Source organism: Cercospora kikuchii (assembly GCF_019650295.1).
Source record: "Cercospora kikuchii DNA, contig_00003, whole genome shotgun sequence".
Taxonomy (NCBI): Eukaryota; Fungi; Ascomycota; class Dothideomycetes; order Mycosphaerellales; family Mycosphaerellaceae; genus Cercospora; species Cercospora kikuchii.
In genome coordinates, this window is record NW_025408584.1 from 1,999,491 (window position 1) to 2,018,919 (window position 19,429).

The 19,429-nt window shown below is 52.8% G+C and overlaps 10 protein-coding genes across 12 annotated transcripts; 5 read left to right on the plus strand and 5 right to left on the minus strand.

Annotated features, from left to right (window-relative positions):
- Positions 1-136: 136 nt before the first annotated feature.
- CKM354_000517800 (uncharacterized protein) lies at positions 137-2,164 on the plus strand (the record flags this gene model as incomplete). Its single annotated transcript, XM_044800443.1, has 5 exons — positions 137-1,210; positions 1,264-1,465; positions 1,513-1,564; positions 1,620-1,704; positions 1,760-2,164. 5 exons carry the CDS (start codon positions 137-139, stop codon positions 2,162-2,164), a joined length of 1,818 nt encoding a protein of 605 aa, XP_044656378.1.
- A 109-nt stretch (positions 2,165-2,273) lies between these two features.
- On the minus strand, positions 2,274-3,860 carry CKM354_000517900 (uncharacterized protein; the record flags this gene model as incomplete). Its single annotated transcript, XM_044800444.1, has 1 exon — positions 2,274-3,860. The coding sequence occupies one exon, from the start codon at positions 3,858-3,860 to the stop codon at positions 2,274-2,276; it is 1,587 nt and encodes a 528-aa protein (XP_044656379.1).
- Positions 3,861-5,285: 1,425 nt separating this feature from the next.
- CKM354_000518000 (uncharacterized protein) lies at positions 5,286-6,680 on the plus strand (the record flags this gene model as incomplete). Its single annotated transcript, XM_044800445.1, has 2 exons — positions 5,286-6,200; positions 6,273-6,680. 2 exons carry the CDS (start codon positions 5,286-5,288, stop codon positions 6,678-6,680), a joined length of 1,323 nt encoding a protein of 440 aa, XP_044656380.1.
- A 552-nt stretch (positions 6,681-7,232) lies between these two features.
- On the plus strand, positions 7,233-7,619 carry CKM354_000518100 (uncharacterized protein; the record flags this gene model as incomplete). The annotated part of the gene is made up of 1 exon (XM_044800446.1): positions 7,233-7,619. The coding sequence occupies one exon, from the start codon at positions 7,233-7,235 to the stop codon at positions 7,617-7,619; it is 387 nt and encodes a 128-aa protein (XP_044656381.1).
- A 491-nt stretch (positions 7,620-8,110) lies between these two features.
- Positions 8,111-8,941, plus strand: CKM354_000518200 (uncharacterized protein; the record flags this gene model as incomplete). The annotated part of the gene is made up of 1 exon (XM_044800447.1): positions 8,111-8,941. The coding sequence occupies one exon, from the start codon at positions 8,111-8,113 to the stop codon at positions 8,939-8,941; it is 831 nt and encodes a 276-aa protein (XP_044656382.1).
- A 290-nt stretch (positions 8,942-9,231) lies between these two features.
- Positions 9,232-10,035, minus strand: CKM354_000518300 (uncharacterized protein; the record flags this gene model as incomplete). Its single annotated transcript, XM_044800448.1, has 2 exons — positions 9,232-9,922; positions 9,980-10,035. 2 exons carry the CDS (start codon positions 10,033-10,035, stop codon positions 9,232-9,234), a joined length of 747 nt encoding a protein of 248 aa, XP_044656383.1.
- A 602-nt stretch (positions 10,036-10,637) lies between these two features.
- Positions 10,638-11,723, minus strand: CKM354_000518400 (uncharacterized protein; the record flags this gene model as incomplete). The annotated part of the gene is made up of 1 exon (XM_044800449.1): positions 10,638-11,723. The coding sequence occupies one exon, from the start codon at positions 11,721-11,723 to the stop codon at positions 10,638-10,640; it is 1,086 nt and encodes a 361-aa protein (XP_044656384.1).
- A 384-nt stretch (positions 11,724-12,107) lies between these two features.
- Positions 12,108-13,754, minus strand: CKM354_000518500 (uncharacterized protein; the record flags this gene model as incomplete). Its single annotated transcript, XM_044800450.1, has 1 exon — positions 12,108-13,754. One exon carries the CDS (start codon positions 13,752-13,754, stop codon positions 12,108-12,110), a length of 1,647 nt encoding a protein of 548 aa, XP_044656385.1.
- A 1,555-nt stretch (positions 13,755-15,309) lies between these two features.
- CKM354_000518600 (uncharacterized protein) lies at positions 15,310-17,727 on the minus strand (the record flags this gene model as incomplete). 3 transcript variants are annotated; one of them, XM_044800452.1, is made up of 3 exons in its annotated part: positions 15,310-16,133; positions 16,189-17,350; positions 17,419-17,727. In XM_044800452.1, the coding sequence occupies 3 exons, from the start codon at positions 17,725-17,727 to the stop codon at positions 15,310-15,312; spliced, it is 2,295 nt and encodes a 764-aa protein (XP_044656387.1). The 3 variants fall into 3 exon arrangements, with proteins under 3 accessions (XP_044656387.1, XP_044656386.1, XP_044656388.1); XM_044800451.1 differs by having other exon boundaries at positions 16,183-17,350; XM_044800453.1 differs by having other exon boundaries at positions 15,310-16,136; positions 16,183-17,350.
- Positions 17,728-18,956: 1,229 nt separating this feature from the next.
- On the plus strand, positions 18,957-19,415 carry CKM354_000518700 (uncharacterized protein; the record flags this gene model as incomplete). The annotated part of the gene is made up of 1 exon (XM_044800454.1): positions 18,957-19,415. The coding sequence occupies one exon, from the start codon at positions 18,957-18,959 to the stop codon at positions 19,413-19,415; it is 459 nt and encodes a 152-aa protein (XP_044656389.1).
- Positions 19,416-19,429: the final 14 nt, after the last annotated feature.

The following is a 19,429-nucleotide window of genomic DNA, read 5'->3' on the forward strand; positions in this document are numbered from 1 at the left end:
TCTTTCGCAAGTACAAAGGAGCTTGGATCAAGAGGATCACCGGCTGTCTCGAAATTCCACGGTCTTGCGCGACGTATGAGATACAAAGCTGATCTTTCAATCGCCTTGAAGGACGTTCAAGCACACACTCTACACCATGAGCTTCGATTTCGGCATCGGCATTGGCGCCTGTGTCGAAGGCTATGCCACAAGAGACGACTATCTACGAAGGTGGCACAATATCGCTCAACAACCTAACCTCTCAGAGATACCTGTCAATACGATCAAAGACTGGTATAATCGATCTCAATTACTCTTCAGTCATCATATCTGGATCGCTCCCCCGTTCGGCTTCGGGCTTAGCGTGAACAATTATCTCGCTCAAGTACAGAACGATCTACAACAACACGAGCTGCGTTTCGCGTCTGAACTTTGGAGCGATTGCGAACAGCATGCCCGGGATGCAGGATGGGATCAGGCTGGGAATGAAATCAACACATTGGCAGCAAATGCCGGACTTTTAGCACCAACCATTTCTCAAGTTTGGCAAGCTGTTTGGAACAACGTTCAATCTTGTCTTCAGCAAAGCCAGGCCGACCATCGCACAATGACACGCTTTGCAAGAATTTGGGCTCAACTTAACAACGAGGCAATCAGCCATAATATCTTTCATAAGGCACCAAAGCGAGAACAGACAGCAATGCCTCAATTGTACTGCGAGATGGTTATGGAACAAATCCGCGTTGGTCGGCTCGAGCGAGTTAGAAGAAAATGGGAGGATTATGTGACCGGTGCAGCTGAGGCAAAGATGCGAATGGAGCTTAATGTCGCTGCTAACCACGACTCCTATCTACCCACGGATCCTGCACCCATACCGATCAATAGAGCCCAGCTCGCGTCGTTACCAATTGATGGTAGCAGGCTTCCTGGCCCCGCCGGTACTTGGCATCCTTATGGAAAGGTAGGCGAAGGATCTGCAGGGTGTGCCCACGTGTGGGTGAAGCTTGCGCCGAACAATGCTATCGTTGATCGCGTAGTCCTGAAAGAAGTGTGCTTGGACGCCGACTTCAGGTGGAGCAGACCGAATTACTGGAATGATCCCATGTGCAATCGAACGCCACTCGAATTTGCTATTCCACACTATCTGAATGGATTGGCCGACTCGCACAACATTGTTCAGCACTTGGATTATGGTCTCTACGAGGAACACGCAATGTACAGGTTATATATGGTGCGTCGAAGCTAAAGACTAAGAGACGCAGCATTACATTGACTACAAGCCAGGAATATTGCGAATATGGGGACCTTCAAGAAGTCATCACACGTCATCAAGAGGTATCAATGAGACCCTCCACAAGGGCCGTCTGGGCGATTTTTGAAGCCCTATCAAACGCCGTCATTCTCATGGATCAAGGACATCTCCCATCAAGAGCGCCTAACTGGCGCCATGAAGCTGCATTTCACCGCGACATCAAGCCAGCTAACGGTAAGCGCGACATTATCATTCGTAGTATTGGTACTGACATGCTTCAGTTTTCCTCGCAGAGCCACAAGGAAACGCGTGGCCACGGATACCTACAGCCAAGTATGAGTCTACCCACGGAATCGACATTTCTTGGGCGGCGTGCTGATTGTGACAGACTTGGTGACTACGATCTTGCAATTTGGACAGCACGACCTGGCTCTTCGCTGCCGGGAGTTGGTACACCAAGCTATATGGCCCCGGTAAGAAGAGGTAGAGTTGAATCATTGGATCTGAACCTGGCTGACACTACTCTAGGAAGCAGCCGAGTGCGAGCAAGGCCAGGACAGTGCACATGCTCCTCTTCACACTTTCAGCTCACAATCAGATGTGTGGTCTCTTGGTCGCACCGTGATGTCCTTGATGAACCTCGAACAAGACTGGATCGACGAAGACCCCGGGGCCATGATGGATGAATACAAATGCGCTACGAGGGAAGTGCCAACTTTCGACGCACAGTCCGTGGCAACCTACCCGGCCATCCTTCGCAATTTAGTGCTCCGATGTTTGAGAAGAGAGCCAGCAAATCGACCGACGCCTTTTGCACTATGGAATGCCATTCAAGTGGAAGTCAGCAACCTGAAAACAGCGCCACCAGGTCCTTTTGAGCCTTTCTTTCTGTACCCTACGCCGCCGCCGCCGCAACAAGCGATGGCTTTTTGATTGCACATGAGTTTGCTATACTGTCTCTGTATTTCGACATTATCATGTACAAGCAAAACACTTCAAGATGGTATCTCTATGGCATTATTTCTGTAGTCTGCAGAGTGACTCAGGCACATTCGAAGCTGCCCTTCACATTCGGGTCCCCGCCAACATAAGTCTGCTTCTTCGGCCAAGCACAAAGCTCCCTCTCAATCATAGTCCCTTTTTGCGCACTGGTCTTGCTAGCCAAAAGCGTCTCAGGTGCAGTCCCATTTTCAACCCAGCTGATCAGTGCATTCAAAGCACCCAAAGGCAAAGGACCAGGACCACCACGGCAGTGCTGCACGCCCGGTGCCTCGAAATATCGATAAAAGTCTGGAGCTTTCGGATCCAGCTCCAAGACTCGTTGATAATAATCCACAGTTCCATTCGGAAATATCAATTCGTCCGACAACCCATGCCAAGTAATCATCTTCCCGCCATAACGTTTGAAAGGCTCCAGATCAGGGTCAGAAGTTCCAATGATGCTGTCGTATTCCTGCACGGACTTGTGAATCAGGTCAAAGTATTGTCTGTCAGTGATATTGGAAACGTCAAAGTCGGGATCTTTCATGACGAACAACTTGAACCATTCCTCAACGATGCTGAAAGGCTTGCCGACGCAAGAACTTGCGCTTTCGTTCTTGCATTCCGTTGCTGCCAGTCCGAGAGTGAGATTTGTGCCGTGCGAAAGGCCATACCATTCGTATCGACCATTGGGGCTGCGAGGACCAGTCCAGGCGGCATTGGCTATCCGAGCAGCTTCGGAGGTGATTGTTCGTTGTGTGCCGTTGCGTGGTGAATATGTCTGGCCAACGAGTGTTTCAGCATCGAAGTGGCATTCATCAGGTGCCGAGATAATCCCGTCCTTAACTCCATCCAGCTCATCGCAAGCTTCGACAGCAGCGGCCGTGATTGCTTCGAGCTCTTCGGGAGGTGGATAATATCCAATGCGGTTCATGAAATGCTGTGGCCAAAATTCTGCTGGGAGGAAATAACCCCAATTGATGGCAGGAGCAATTGCGAGAATGCCATCAAAAATATCAGGGTATCGCTGGGCCACCATCAATCCTTGTCGTCCTCCGGTGCTACAACCATTCCAATAAGAGTAGTCAGCCGCTTTTTGGTAGAAGAGCTGAGTAGCTTGCTTTCCGAACAAACCCAAGTCATTCAGCGCTATCGACGCAAAGTCTTGGAACAAATTGAGGTTGACATTCCCAGGACTGTTCAGCGCCCACGGTGCTGCATTCTGCTCATAGATCGGGTGTCCACCATCTGTAGAAGCGGTCGCGAAGCCTTGCGATGCAATTGGGGCAAGTGAATCAGATGGAACACCTGTACGCCAGCCGCCACCGCCGGAAGCCACGAATCGTCCATTCCAATTATCGAGTGGCAACCAGGCATTGATGTTGATCGTGTCTTCTCGGCCAGGATGCGTGTAGGTGATGGTAATGTTGCAGACGTTCACGCCTGGATAGGTTGTTGCAGGAGTCTCGCCATCAGCGGCAATGAAAGCTGTGTAGTTGTCCAATGGAATCGCTTCAACGCTGATGACTTCAGCGCCAAACACGTCAAGATCGGCGAATGAAGTGCTGTTGCAACGAGCAGCGAGAGATGACGAAGCAACGACTTGTGCTGCAGCCAGCGTGCTGGCGATCGATGAGGTATGGCGCATGGCGGCGAGTGCTGCTTGTGACTCCATCCTGCAAGACGGCAACTGTGCCCAATTTATGGCCCTCCACAGTCTCAAAAATTGGTAAGCCCTCCAAGCAAGTTCATCTACCGAAAACCACAGCCCGTGAAGCTGTGACACCGGAACCTTTCTGCTTGCGGGACGTGATCCACTTCGTCTTCGCTGCCCCGCGCAGTAGGTTGGAGTATTTTGTGGAGTGCATAAGGCACGTCAAGCCTTTTGCGGAGCTTCAACCGATGATCGGATAATTTTCCGTCTGTGTTGCAGTAGTCTTATGTTAAGACACGACACAATTCGTTTCTAAAAGCTCTCGGAAGACTTCTATGCCGTAGCACATGAGAGCGTATAGACTGGCCAGAGTGGGGCTGGAGTGGAGTTGCTCACCCACGGAAATTCATCTTGGCGTTGACTTTCATCGCCCTTGCTTGAGTTACAGCTATCATCGAAGGAATAACTCCCATGTGGGCTGCTGGAGACAACCATACATCTTACATACTGACTTTAGTGGGCTACGCTTCCCTTACACGTGCGTCGTGCTTGTCTCGCACAGATCGGAAGCTCTTTGTTTGCGAGAATCGCCCAAATCTTTGTATCGCGACTGGAGGACAATTGCTCATGGGATCGTGGACATATCGTTCAAATTCGAGCGCCTGACCAAGTTCTCAGCAGCATTTTCCAGATCACATACCCACATGCGATCAATATCAGTTCCTCCAAAAAGAACATATACTTACTCGTCTACGACTGAGTCTCGACTCTTGCAAAACCTCGAATCATTGCTTGGCAAGCTCTTCTTGAAAGCAAGCCCTCGATGCCTTCCTTCTTCGCTTTGGGAAGCGATACGCAATTCGGTGTGCGCAGTTGGAACATTACCCTATCGACATGGCTGTCAAGTAGAAGATGGCCACTTCACTGGATCCGCGCAGTCACTGCCAGGGGAAGGTTATCCTTTATCGACTGAGTCTTCTGCCAACACAGTATTCTCCATGGAAAGCTGGCATGAGAATAGATCCAAAATTGCATGCGGTCACCAATCGAATCCAGAGCCTTGCTTCGGGTGGGGCACAATGGCATTGTTCTGCCTTCACAAAGCCCAGTGAGGATCCGATCTCTGCTGTATACAAAGCGTCTTTGTTGTCGGACCATCAGGATAGCATGATCATTCACTGTGTCGAAAGTGATTGATTTTCGTCAGTGAAGGCATCTCTGTGTTATCAGTACCGCTTTTATAAGTACCATTACACTCCTTTGACATGACTTACTAGATCAAAAACATCAACAGCTCACCTGCACCTCGAAAGGCGCCAATAGCAGAGCAACATCAACACTAGCAAGAACACAACCTTGCTCAAGACAGACAAAAGCCCTCAAGCTTCTCAAGTTTACCCACACAAATCATCAACTGCAATGGCATTCGGCCCGCCACCTGCCTGGGGCGGTTTCGTCCCGGGCAACGGGCGCCCGGTGAGAGGGTTTTGGGACGGTGATGACATACCTGCATCCCCAATACCACGCGGACCAGCGGGCTTCCCTGGAATGGGTGGACCACCTCCGCAGCACATGTTCTCCCCTAGGCCAATGCCGGTGCCCATGCCCGGCGGTGGACCACGTCGAGGACTGAGAGACATGTTCAACGGGCTGCGAGGTGACAGAGGTGTTGTGGGTCGACCCCCGAGGCCAGACTTGAGAAAGCCGAGGCGGAATGGCGACCCTCCTGGCGCAAAATTCGACCCGTCTCGATTCGTGCGACCAGAAGATGTTGAGAAGCCAAAAGCGAGAGGCAGGCCCCAGGAGGGTCTCAATCCAGGCCCGCAGCAGCAAAATTTCCAGGAAGCCTTTCATCCGGGACAACTGCCTCGAGGCGGCTTCAGGGTCATCAAAGCACTGAAGAAAGGCGGGCAGTCAGAGGCCGTCAACCTTGTGCAGGCATCAGACGGCCAGCTGTTCATCGAGAAGCGCATTCGCCGTCGAGGCCGTGAAGAGCTCGCAGAGAGGGAACTCCGGACTCTCGCCACTGTCACCCGCGGCTATGGTCCCTCCCGTCACCTTAATACGATGGTCGGCCACACGGCAAATGGAGATGCAATATCAATGATCCTCGAATATTGCGATGGCGGCTCAGTAGATGATCTTCTCGACAAGGCCATCAAATCTAAACGCCCGATTTCTGAAGTCATCATCTGGAACATCCTGTACGGTGCGGCAGCTGGATTGGCATTCCTCCACGACGGCGTCAAAACCATCAAGCCTGGCATAGAGCATCCGAAGACCCCGAATTGGAACACCATTTGCCACTTGGATATCAAGCCTCAGGGAAGTAAAGTGATAGGTGGAAGCCCTACCCCAACCACCATATGTGAGACAGTGACTATCGCTAACACCTGTTACTTTTAGAACTTGTTCGTGAGTCGCACCGGTGGCATCGCCGGGCTGCCTCGGGTTATTGTCGGCGACTTTGGGTGCGCGGTGTCCTTGAAGGAGATCCAAAACGGACGGGAGCAGGAGCGAGAGCAACCATGCGGCACTCCTGCGTGGTACCCACCCGAGGGCCAGGGGAAGATCTCTTACGGGACGAAAACCGACATTTGGACGCTTGGTTTGACGATCTTCTGCCTCTGCCGCCTGGTATACAACCCCAGCATGAGGGGACATTCGCGAGAGAATCTCTGCGGCAGGGCGTATAGCCGCGAATTGAACGCGCTCGTCCGACTCCTCACTGCCAGTGATCTTTCGAAGCGGCCGCCTGCAAGAGATGTGGCGTCGGCGGCTTTGAAGATTTTGAAGGAGAAGGTGCAGAAGTAGAGAGTACAAGACTTGGGCGCAGGCGTCCTCAGATCTTGGGCAAGCATGGACCGGAGTTGGACGGGCATCGATTTCGGGGAGAAGTCGAACTTGCAATGCATGAGTTCATGTGCATGGCCTAGCTTCTGTATCAATATTAATAGACATATTTGGCAATGAGACGAGCCTGTTCTCAAAATGTTCATGACACGATTCTTTCTTACTCCTGCTCCACCTAGAAATGTGCGTATATCTTCGGAGCGTCCAATTGTCAAGCTTCCGACTCGAGCAACGGCAAATACTGCGTGTGCACGCAAAATTGCTCGCGATTGCAATGTTGTCAGCTTGCAGAACGATGGATAGCTGGCAGGAAGGCAGCAGCAATGTCTTGGCGTCTCGGACGGAGCCGGCCACGATTCGCCCTCTCTCGCGCTGCCATCATGATAGAGACGAATATGTAGGAGCTCGTAGCCATGCTCGAAACTTCGCCGCTCACCTTTGCTCATGCCTGCACAGCATAGCACCGCCTCGGCTCGACTGCATACACTCTCCCAACACCTCGCAACTTCCACCATGCCTGAACGACCGTTCATCACCTGCCACGTCCTCAACACCATCACCGGCAAGCCTGGCGCGGGCATCGATGTCAAGCTGAAGCTCGTGTCGCCAGAACACGCCACGACGGCGCATTGGACGGCGAAGACAAATGACGACGGACGAGTAACAGCATGGAGCGCTTCAGCAGATCTCAACGAGGTGGTCAAAGCGGCAAAGGCAGGGCTGCAAGAGGGTCAGCAGCTGATCTGGAGCTTGACATTTGACACCGAGGCATTCTACGGCAAGGGGAACACTTTTTGGCCGCAAGTCGAGCTGCGATTTGCGGCTGAGAAGGGCGAGGAGCATTATCATGTGCCCTTGCTGCTTGGGCCGTGGAGCTACACGACCTATCGTGGGTCATGAGAACATCCTGGACAAGACGGAATCCATCAGCCCATTGTGCATACCGGGTTACATTGCTATGGAAGAAGTAGACGACTTCTTTTCAGCACACCGCCCTATCACATGCTCCAGCTCATATGCTGCACATAAAGCGGTGTGCTGAGTGTGGCCAGCAGCAATTTGGACACATGTCGTACGCGTTGGGAAGACATAGCCGAGCTGCAGTGTTCTGCAGACAATACGCGAACTTGCCCACAGTTTCCAATGAATCCATGCAGGAGCGCTTAAACCCCTTCTCCAATTCGGGTCCACCTCCCAGGCGAATGATCCTGCATAGCGACCCACTCTCACCACCCACTGACAACGCACGGCATAGGTTTGGCCGAACCTGTCATTACGCTCGTCAGGAGCGTTCGCATCCCTTCGTCAACTTCACCTGGCTTGATCCGACTCAAACCATTAACCCAAATATTTCCACGTCGACGCAGCACCATTAGCTTCGGGAAGCCGCAATGTCAAGACCTCGCACGAGCACCAAGTCTGGCCACAAGGGTCTCACACTCGCGCGAGCGCTGGAGAAAGCACAAATCGCCGTTCAGCGGGACGAAGACGGGAACTTCAGAGGAGCCTTGTCCTCATATCGAAGCGCCAGGGAACTACTTAGCAAAGCGAAGAAGCGCGTGTCTTGCGAAGAGGATGCTGCGAGACTCGATGCGATTGCCGACATCTACGACAACAGGATTAGAGAGCTGCGCGAGGCGATCAACAATGAGCCGCGAGATGAGAGCGACGATTCCTCTGACCAAGATCGAACCCCCAAGATACCCAAGCCTTGCACGGGCAACACTTCTCCACTCCGGACCCAGCGACGGACATCCGGCGAATCAACCACTTCTCGGCATTACGTGCAGTCTGTGCGTCCAGAGAGGCGCGACTCTCATCAGCAATGGCCTTTGACGCCCGAGTTCGAGATGAAAGCGACAATGGAACGATATTCGATTCGCAGCCTGCCCGCGCCGCCAGCAAAATCGACTCCGAGGCTTTCACAGCGCTTCGACAATTTCCGTACAGATGACGACACAGTACAAGTGCTTGACCTTCTGGAAAGCGGCTGGTGGGAGGATCTCATCGAGGGCCGATCTCGCTGGTCGATGAGTAGCGAACGTACACTGGTAGCGTCGCCTGGTGCATACCTCAAGGAATCCAGCGCCAAGAGTGAGAGCTTTGCACGACGGAAGAACAGAATAGAGTCGCCAACTGATAGCATATCTTTCTGGTCACCACCTGCCACGCCACAACGACAGGTTTTTGGGGGGCAATTGTGCGAGAGACCTGTAAGATGAGAGCCTCTGAGATGGACAGACTTAGGTATGGACAGCAGGCCCATGGCACTGATATTACAGTTGTACATCATACTTCCGAATATCCCATCGCGTTCTGTCGATGCATCAAGAATTGCCTTCCGGCTTTTTGCGTCTTCTCCATAGCATGAGACAGCATTGCAAGTGTTACGAGCACGATGCTTCGAGATTCCCGTGCTCACAATCTTCACGCTTCTCGCGGCGACTGATCACCATCCTAGCCGTCATTCACGGCATTAAGAACGCCAGTACCTCAATCTTCGTCGCATCCATCATATCAGCGCTACAATGATCATCACACCCGCCGCCACTAAAATCGTCACCCCAGAGCTCCTGCCCAACCTCAAACCCCCCGCATCATTCCTCCAAAGCTCATCCTTACACTCCCCCGGCCGATCCTCCTCCCTCTCCATCGCCGTCGTCCTCCTTACCGAAAAACTCCTCAACCGAAACGGCGTCGTCTCACACGTAGGCTTCGTATTCTCGCAACTAAACCTCCAGCTCGTAGACTGTCCCACCTCCCCACTACAATCTTCCGAACTATAAACTTGGAAAACCAAAGGTCCCATCAGCGCTTCTTCTCTCAAAGTACTGACAGCTTCACCTTGCTGGTACATGAGTTGGGAGTAATCCGCTGATCTGTTGAAGTTGTCGGGTGAGAGGAGAATGTAAGTTAAGCCTGGGTAGAGGGTTGTGAGGTTTGTGGGTGTGCTGTTGTTCAGAGAGGTGGTGGAGTTGTCTATTGGGAAGAGGGAGCCGGGTCCGAAGCAGATTATTGTGTTATTTGGGTCGGTTGTGAGAAATGATGTGATTTGGATGTTGAAATTGTCGCCTGCTCCGGATGGGTCGTAGGTGCAGTATTTTCCATTGTTGAGGTCTTTGGAGGGATCGCGGAAGGTTATTGAGAGAAGGGTGTTGTTTGAGTACGGTTGGGAGTATTTGGTTCCTTGTGAAGCAGTGGTGCTAGAAGTGGTAGTCAGAATTGAAGATGGATGGATAGGTTTATGGCTTTTCACTAACTTATTATTCTGTGCCGCAGCGATCCCGGCCAGCAGCAGTAGTAAGAGAAGCTCCATCGTCACGGCATCATGTCTGCAAAAGTACTCTCACCACACGGTTTGGGATCTGACCAGAGTCATATAGCCAACTTCCGTTTGGAGGCTTGTCCTTGTGCAATACGAGAAGCTGGGCGCCTTGCGGATGTGATCATTTTTCTAAGCTCACAAGACTTTCAGGCTTGGACGCCAGCTTTCAGTCCTGAAGTCAAGCCCGCGGTGGCTCAAAAGTGAAACTCTTTTAGCACTCTGGCTATGTAAACAAGGCGTGCCAACTTGCCAAGGGATATCTCGGACCGGCTTGGCTCTTGGTGTTAGTCTTGACGCAAAGATGGAAATGTTCTGTCATCGAGCATATTGAGTAGATGCCAGCCTAGATTTGGCTCTCTGGTCTGGTGGTCGTCAAGCCTTGCTACCTCGTTATGTTGTACTGCACACATGTGGTGTGTAGAGCAACCGAGAGACAATTTGATTGCTCCCTGTGGTCTCTCACTTGGGCATGTTCCAACTTCCGAGCGGTCCTATTGGCTGATATACGCCCTCACCCGACTCATCCTCAAGATCACAGGCTGCATCGCACCTTGCTCTTCTATCCACTCTCCAAGTCCCGATACCCATGCTTCTCATCTGCTTCCATCATGGCCATCAAGCTCAATCTTGTGTTCCCGTGACAGTTCAGCCCGTTGCGACGCACGCGAATGCTCTTGCTCAGAGTTGCTTCTTTCCGGCAATTGCTTTGGGCCTTGAGGCAAGCAGGCATGTATGTCCTCGTCCCGTCTGAATCGTTCCTGACATCGCCATATCAGCCACCTGTCAAACCGCCTTCTTTTCTGCCAGTAACGCAATTGCCTTTCGCGGCTCTCGCGAAGGAATGCATTTCTGCGCTTGGTGTACTTCTTCTTCCAGTCAATGAACCGCTTCAATTCGTCGTCAGCGAATTTGATACGCTGTAGAAGTTCTGGGGCTCGCGAGAGCAGCGCCGTCTCGCCTCCGATGATACCCAATGCATCTTGCTTGGAAGCAGGAACGCCTCCAAGTGAGCGGCAGGATCGCAGCACTGCTGTACAGTAGTAGAAATCAGTTTGTCGTTGGCCCAGATACGCTCCCCAAGTGTCCATGATAATTTGGACTACCTGTTCCGCGTCGCGCGATAGTGATACATCAAAGATCGATCGCGTGCGCTCAAGGTCTGCAAAGATATCGCTGCGGCCTTTCAAGTCTTTGAAGTTCTGGCGCAAGAAAGATGTCTCATTGTGGTCCTCCAGACCCAGCACATGCTTCAAAGTATCGATAGTGTCGACAGGGCGTGAAGTTCGGCATGCGTCGCCCACGGAAGCTGCAACCTCCTGGTATGACCAGTCTTCGGGTCGCGATCTGAGCAGCGCTTTCCGTGCCTGGGCAGGATTAGTGGCAGTAACCTGATAATTCCATGTGCGCCTCAAGGCTCGTCCTTCGTCGTACGGGCCTCCTGTAGGATATTTGAAGTACTGTCGGCGTTCTATGATGTTTGGATATGCAAACACATGCAGTGAGTGTGAATCAGGTAGCTTGACGACGTGTTTCTTCCTTTTCTCCAAGTCCTGCAAGGGGTTGAGGGCCTTGAAGTCGAGCTGCTGTTGAATCCCAAGAACTTCAAGCGATTCCCCGGTGCTACGAATGAACATGGTGAGCCCTGGACGAGCGCCTCGTACCATGCGAGTGACAGACATTTTGACAGCTGTTGGCACTTGTTGGTCGATCTCCGAGTCCTTCGCTGGTGGATACCTGGTCGCAGGACTCCTTCGTCCTACTTCTTCCTCTTGTCTAGCTTTCGTTCATTGACACCACAACCAAAGTGCCGGACCAGAAAGAAACCAAAGTATCTAAAGAATGAGCTGTGGGTGCAAACGCCCGGATCCTTGTCTTGTTTTGCAGGCAGCGTAGGAGGTAGCACAGACCCACAGTCATGCGTCTGGCACAACCACTCTGGCGGACTTGCCGCTCTTTCGTTGATCTAACTGCGAATGGTGTTGCAAGATGCCTATCAAGTCGCGCACGGTTCAGTCGATTTCATCGGAATATCCATCAGGACAACGATTCCGCTCACAGTATCGTCAAGACCTTGCCAGCAAGATCTCCAGCCCTCCATCGCCCAATCTTTGCTTCTCCTCTTTCGCTCTTCCACCCAAGAGATTTGTAAATCCCTTCACGAGCCCAGAGACAGCACTATCACTCCTCGCTCTCCCACTGCTCTTCTGATTACAACTTGTCCCAAGCCTGACGATACCTTCACCCTCTGAGCCTTCAATGCCCCTCTCTTGTCCAGCACCAATTGCTCCACTGCTCACCTCATCCACGACCTCAAATGTGACCGCTCTTCGCCTGCCATTCTTCGTCACGATACTGTTCGTTCGCGCGAAAGATTCGAGATGATGACTGCCGTCCTGTTTCGCATGCACAAGGCCCAATGGCGGACGTGTTCGTTCTACTGCTCCAGGCCGTGGAGGGGAAGAGGTATCGTCCAAAGCCAGAAGATTTTCAGGTTCGGTCGTGTGGTCGCAGTTTCCAATCGCCTCGAGAAAAGATAGAACGCGATCGTACCAGAATTCCGCTCCGGCACGCGTGGTAGATTCTTTCGTCGTCGGCTTCCTTCCTCCGATTCGGTTGCGGTTGCGTTGGCGCAGGAACTTGCTGCTTGCAAAAGTGGAAGCTATAGGGGAGGAAGATCCCGATGAAGGAAGCGACGAATTTGCTCGGAGCACGAGCTGTCGAATATGCTTCGCTCGCCGGGGACGCGGACTTCGCGGGCGAGATTTCGTGCTGTCTGCGACCGATGAGTTGTCGTCCCATGCCGCGAAGGGATGTAAACTGTCGGAGGGTGACGAGACAGGACTGGACGACTGCGATGAGCTTGCTGAATGTTCATCTTCCTCGCCGAGCAGAAAAGCAGACATGGTAAGCAGGGTTTTAGTCGTGCCATCCAGCTTGTTGAAGTTGCCTATCGCCACAATTCTGTGATAAGGCCGGTCTGGCTCAAGATGCTCCTGCTGCTGCCTCCCACCCGAGGTCGAAGGACGATTAATCACAAGGCCGCCGGGAACGACAACAGGTCTCGTGCAGAGTATTTGAGCGCGAGAGATGCTAGATCCAAGGGATGCAGTGGCGATAGCGCGGAACTGCTTGAACATTTGCGCTGCTGGCTCTGTATTCGGCACAAAAAGCTGTGTCCAGTGCCGTTGCGATCTTACGAGTGAAGAAAGGTCCGTGACCACGTCAAAGTGTCCTTCAGCCTGCGGCGAATCGAGGCATAACGTGGGCTTCGCGTCAGGATTGTATCGAACAAGCAGTATGCGGACGTCGACCGCGTTGGCTCCGCAATCCGGTATGCCATGTTCAATGCAAGTCGATTTGGCCAGCTCGTAGATGCCACTGACCAAGGCGGCAACTGCGCTGAATTGCTCTGCCCGAGTGGTGGTGTTCAATTTCCGGTAGTCGCCTACTGGTTGGCTCAGAGGCAGTGCAATGTCGAGAGCTGCATCAGGTCCATGGCCACGGATATGTGGTAAGACGGCTCTGAGAGCCGGCTTGTAGGCGAATGCGAGGGAGGACGCGCTTGGGGGTGTAGGCGGTGGTGGTAGAAGTAATAATCCATGGGCTTTCCCAGGCAAGTTGTCGCTCGGTGCGTATGTCGAGGATGCGGTGGTTGCCGTGGAAGAACCGGGTCGGAATCGAAACGACGAAGACGATGAAAGCCGAACCATTTTGTGTGTGATTTTCTCCGAGACTTGTCGTAAGGTCGATAGGTGCCAAGTGGCGGATGGTGGTGTTGCTGTAGGTGGTACAAGATCAAGGCCAGGCTGTTTGCGAATGTCTCATGCCGTAAATTGGAATGCCGTCTCGATGAAATATCTCTGACTTTGAGGTGCTGACCATGCGATCCTCACTGTCGCCACCAGTCGTTGTTTGTTACGAGGAAAACGGAACGATGAGAGGTGACATCCAGAAGTCGCCTGTTGAGCTGCATGTGAGTATCTCATGTTTCATGCGCAGACCGCCCATGCGAGACCGTTTGCTATTACATGCAGGCTACTCTTCAAGATGGTAAAGCCTATTGACATTTACTCTTGATGCCTCTGACTCAACGTCCCGTGCTGAGAACGGCTTGTTAGGAAGAAAGTTCAAGTACTTCAATCACAGCGCTCTTGTTCTTCCAGTTGACTTACTACGAGATCCTCGTAAAGATGCGCAATTATGACCTCCATGAACTTTCATCCTCGTCCTCATAATCTCAGTTGGCCAGATACACTTTCCGCAAGGCAAATCGGTGATGTGATGACCTGAAAAGTTCTTCGCGTCGACAGCGAGTCTGAGCAAAATGTCACGACTCTTAGACTGTGGTCATCACAGCATCACAAACCTGACCAGACACTCCATCACCGTGACGAGTTAGCTTGAAGAAGCATTGCCGTCACAGTGCCGGGCGTCTAATGAGGCTGCACCTTGTTCCGCCCGCTGAGTAAGATTTCGCGAGCGGCCATGAGTCGTGCACAAACTCAACCTCAAAAATCGCTGCGTCCGCCGGTGTCGTTGTGTCGTCAAAGGATGCAACTGGCGTGTATACCCAACAATGAGTGGCATGGACCTGCCGTCCGAGAGGACGCATTAACCAACGTGAAGGCCAGTCCCATCGTCAACAGGAGCGACCAGCTTAAGCCACGCGCATACCTTCGGGACACGTTCAACGGCCGGAAGAACTCATCGTGAGCCAGACGCACGAATCCGACTCTGCAGTACCATCGATCTGGCACGCCGTTGAAGACATCCGGTGCCAAAATCAAAGAAAGGGATCCGCGCGAATACGTGCAAAGAGGCGAAACATGCACAACTTGACAGCTTGCCCAAACAAGCAACCGCTCCATGGCCCAACGTCTCCAACCGGCTGGAACGACTCCGGGGACTAGAGAAGTCCTGACATCTGTACAGTTTTGCGATTCATCATGGCTACGTGCTCTCGCCTCAAGACATCCGTAACAGCAGTAGCCGCAGTATGACAAAGTGTGACGCCTCTCAGTGCGTCCGTCTCTCAACATCGACTCGTCGAACAATGTAAATTCTATGCTCATGACCAGGATGTGCCGTACAAGAGTGAAACTCACCGCCGCCAAGAACCAACCACCGAACCAACCACACGCTCTAAACCAACGCCGTCGCTTATAGGAATCGCAGCGAAATAATCATTCATCAGTCGTCCACGTAGCTGTGCTGTCACTGATAATAGTATGGGGGCTGAAGAGTATCCTCGTAGTGACCAGGTTGCTAACCTGGATATCCGGGCATACTCAGAGCGCCATTGGGCTCAAACATCGGGTTCGTCAAGCCCATGATGTTGCCATCCAGCGCCCAAGAGAGTGGGTCAAAGACAGCATTAGGGCCGAATGATTGATCCCAATTCAAAGCGTCGAGGTCGCTTGCTTGCCCCAGCTGCAGACCGGTGCTTGGCTGAGTGAGGTGGACATCCGCAAGAGCGTTGTGCGTGGTACCATTCGGTGGCTGCGGAGTGTTGCGACTGGTGTCGGGAAGGCGTGTAGGATTTTGAATATCGTTGACCAGGTTCTCGCGCCCAGCTTGTCCAGCGCGTTCTCGCCAGCGCCAAATGGCATCGTACAAGACTGACAATGAAGACCTGCATCGTACCTTGAGGGCTAGTGTGTCATCGTCGCTGTCCAGAGCAGGGTCAGTCTTGAAGACGTCTTGTTCGCCGGACCCGCTCGAGATCCAGAGCTGAGCCATGACTTCTGCAAGTCGCTGGGGTAAGTCATTGCTGCGCACGCTGAGCTTGCGCAGTGCGGCAACTGCACGGGTGAAGAGTGTCTTGCCGTAGGTGTTGTCCACGTGCTTTGCATAGAAAGAGTGCAGAATCTTCAGGAGGGTTACCGATGCAGCGAGCATCATCTGCTCAATGTATCTCGGCACAAACGCGAACTCACTCGTGCTCATGGCACTAACATGCTCGAGGAGTGCCGAGGCTGCGATGTACAGATTCCTCAGATCGACGTGGTAGTTGGGCTGGCTGGGCTTGTCGAAGAAGGCGGTAAGGCGAAGGTGCAGCGCCGCGGCTTTGAGGAAGAGAACTTCCAGTGCTGCTTAACCTGTCAGTGACGACTATGAGGATACTAGCAAACGACATACCTTTACGTGATTGATTCTGCTTGCCTGTAGACAAGACAGTCACCTCGAGTTCGCCCAACTCACGAGCATACATGTCGATCTGCAGACCGCGTTGAGCTTGGTCAACCTCGACAATGTGATCACGTTGCATGGTATACAACGTTCGCGTGACGGTATCGTTGAACTTCTCGATCTGACATCGGGTGTGAAGCTCAGGCTTCATGCGGCCCAGATGAAGACCATATGTGAACCAGGCCCAGCGCGCGAGCGGAGGTTGTCCATTGCCGGTACTGACATTCTGGGCGACGATGTTCACAGCGGCCCAGGTGTTGAGTCGATCCGCCACATCTTCATCCCGCAGGTCGACGCGGAACCGACTGAAGTCTTGTGCGTGGGAAGGCCGATGCAAGCCATGTTGCATAGCGAGCTGGAACATAATGCCGCACATCATCATTGTCGGCTCTTGGCTGGTTGACGAGGTAGGTAGTGGCCACGTGCAGAGTAGTGCCAAAGCTTTGGTGACATGATACGATTGTGGTACTTGTGATAATGTTGTCCAGAGCAATTCTTCCAACGGACGCTGAAGTTCCATGAACAGGCCCGGCTTAAATTCTTGTCGTCGTGCAGCAATGGCAACGATAGTCCAGTGTAGAAGCGGATGCTCATCATAGTAGGCCTTGTAGCTCAGGTCGGCATTGAGCACCGGCATGAAGGGGTGGTATGACTCAAAATATATCTGGTACAGGTCGGTGAGTTGCTGCTCCGTCAAGGTGTTGCCGCCCAGCGTGGTGAGCGATGTACCTGGAGTAATGGAGGACATGGTCGTGGGTACGAGCTCGCGGTATCCTTGACTCAAATCGAGCAAGCTTCTCGATGCAGCAGCCTCGCTCGCGCCCAGTCCGTATCCAGTGTTGCCCATGACGGCGGCTGGAGCACCTCCATCGGGAGAGGGCTGGTAGCTGCCATTGTATGCTGAGCCTGGAGTTTCTTCTGGCAGAAACATGCCCAGCTGTTCGTATCGCGCTAGCTTTTGCTTGCACCTGTCCAGCTCCTTGACCATCTCCTCATGCGCTGCCCGCTTTCCGAGTCGCTTAAAGCCGTCATCGATGCTGCAATGGAGGCCATGCTTGACACATCGATCGCACGGTTTATACTGTTCGCCAGGTCCAGCGACGACGTTGCAACGAAGCTATCACGAGTACTAGTTAGCATAGGCTTTTTGTGACTGGGTCCACTGTTTCCTCGTATCAAGCTCACCTTCTGCTGTCGACAATCGTTGCAGGCTCTTTTCACGCCGGGCTGGTGACGCGGTTTGTTGCCATTTTGGCCAGGACTATGCGCCAGCGTGCCACTGCTCGAAGCTCTGCCATCTTCCGCCCCGCCAACTAGGGTGTGCTCTCCATCCCCATGCTCTTGCGCTGTCAATGTTCGCTTGCGCTTGCGATCGGGGCCCGCTGCGCCGTCCGGGGTCAGCGTGGTCGTCGGCGAGCTCACTTGCTGCGGCGACACCAGCCCAGCCGCGAGATGTGCTGGTGGGTCGAAGGGGCCATTGTTGTGCCAGGACATTGGGCTCACTTCGCCGAAGTCGAGGATTCGAGTGATCAGCGATATCGGCAACAATGAGAGTTGGACGATATCGGGAGGGGAAGCAGAGAGCCTGGTTAAGTTGACGGGCTTGGCCTTGGCGATTCCGCTGCGTGGTAAGCGTGAAACTGGAGGGACTCTGCGCCCTGTCAATCCTGTGTGACTGTGTCCATCGGAGTCCTGATCTAGACAGTGCTCGATGGCCAATGTGACTCAAGAACATCACGATTCCATTGGCAAATGGCACAGGGTAGCAGCCATGCGACCTCCTGCCGCTTGAGCCGGTTCATACTGCCGTGAAGAAGTACATTACTCACCTTCCCGCCTGCCCACACTCATACCTTCCTGTCAGCCCATCCAGGAAAGCGTGGGTGACACCGTCCCACGTCGCGTAGGCAAGAGTGGGTATGTCGGTTGGACCAGGCTCAACCTCATCTTTCCCATTGTAAGGGACACCACTAGGTACGTTCTGCAGATCCTGATGACAGAACACTGTACAGATCATCCGATCATGTCAGCATGCAAACGGCAATGACACTACGAGCTGCAGCGAGCCCGCCTCTAATAGCCCCATTCCGCGGTGCAGACGTCCTCTTGGGCTCAGCAGAGTGTCCATCAAGCCAGCATAGCATGATCCTGCAAACTCCCGGAGATTCGCATGAAGGCATCGTGCCTAGCGCAAAGCATGCGAAGGTCGTCGCAATGGCCTGGGCCGACTCTTCTGGATGCATCCATATCAGATTGTTTTCAGTGACTTGACGTGTCCAATCGTCACTGCTAGGAATCGCGAAGAGTATCACACTGATAACAGAACTGAGATTTGCCAGCCAGAGATTGGACATGCCGAATACGGAAAAGACTTCCTTCGCGAACACTTCCCCGGACCAGTCTTCAAATATGGCACAAGTGACTCTCATATTTGAGGCATCCTTCCGGCACATTCGCGAGACTTCAAGAAGCCTATGCTACACGATGGGCGCTGTAGTATAGAGTGTACAAACCTTCCGCAAACAATTCTTATACCCGACCTTTCCCGACCAGTTGCAAGGTATCTTGGAGGCAAACATATCAGCACACCGACCACCCTCAGTGAACGCTGTCAAGATTGCGCTCGAAAGCCATGGCTGGAGACATTCACTTCGGCGCGGAATAAGCAAGCTGCTCACTTGCATTTGGATATAAATCCAAACATCAACCACAACTGGCTGGCAATGTGCAACAACCGATGCCTGGAATACGCATGCGGCCATTGGGATATGATCGGCCTCAGTCACTGCCGTGGAGTCACTCAGATCCCTGATGCGATTACGAAAGCGCCAGTGACTGCTTGCTATGGCAGGAATAAGCCAGTCATCTACATCTCTATGGAAACCGACTGCAGGACTTGTGTCATCGATCAGGCACTGAAGGGACCGCGAGCACGATTGAGCGAAGCCATTCAGAACTTCCGGAAGTGCAAAACTGGCGCGTTCGTCGCAAATGTGTCCAAGGCTACAAGAGAGTTGGAGGCGGCCATAGCTGAACTGCAAGCTATTGGTCTGCCAGAGCAGCTGGCTGGAGGGTCGAAGAAACATGGACTCTGGTCCGAGCCTCACAACAAAGTGCAAGAAGGCAGTCCTTTGAGGCGAGAGCTGGTCGTCGACTCGAGTTTCGAGCTGCACTATGCCTAGCACCAGCGCGGAAC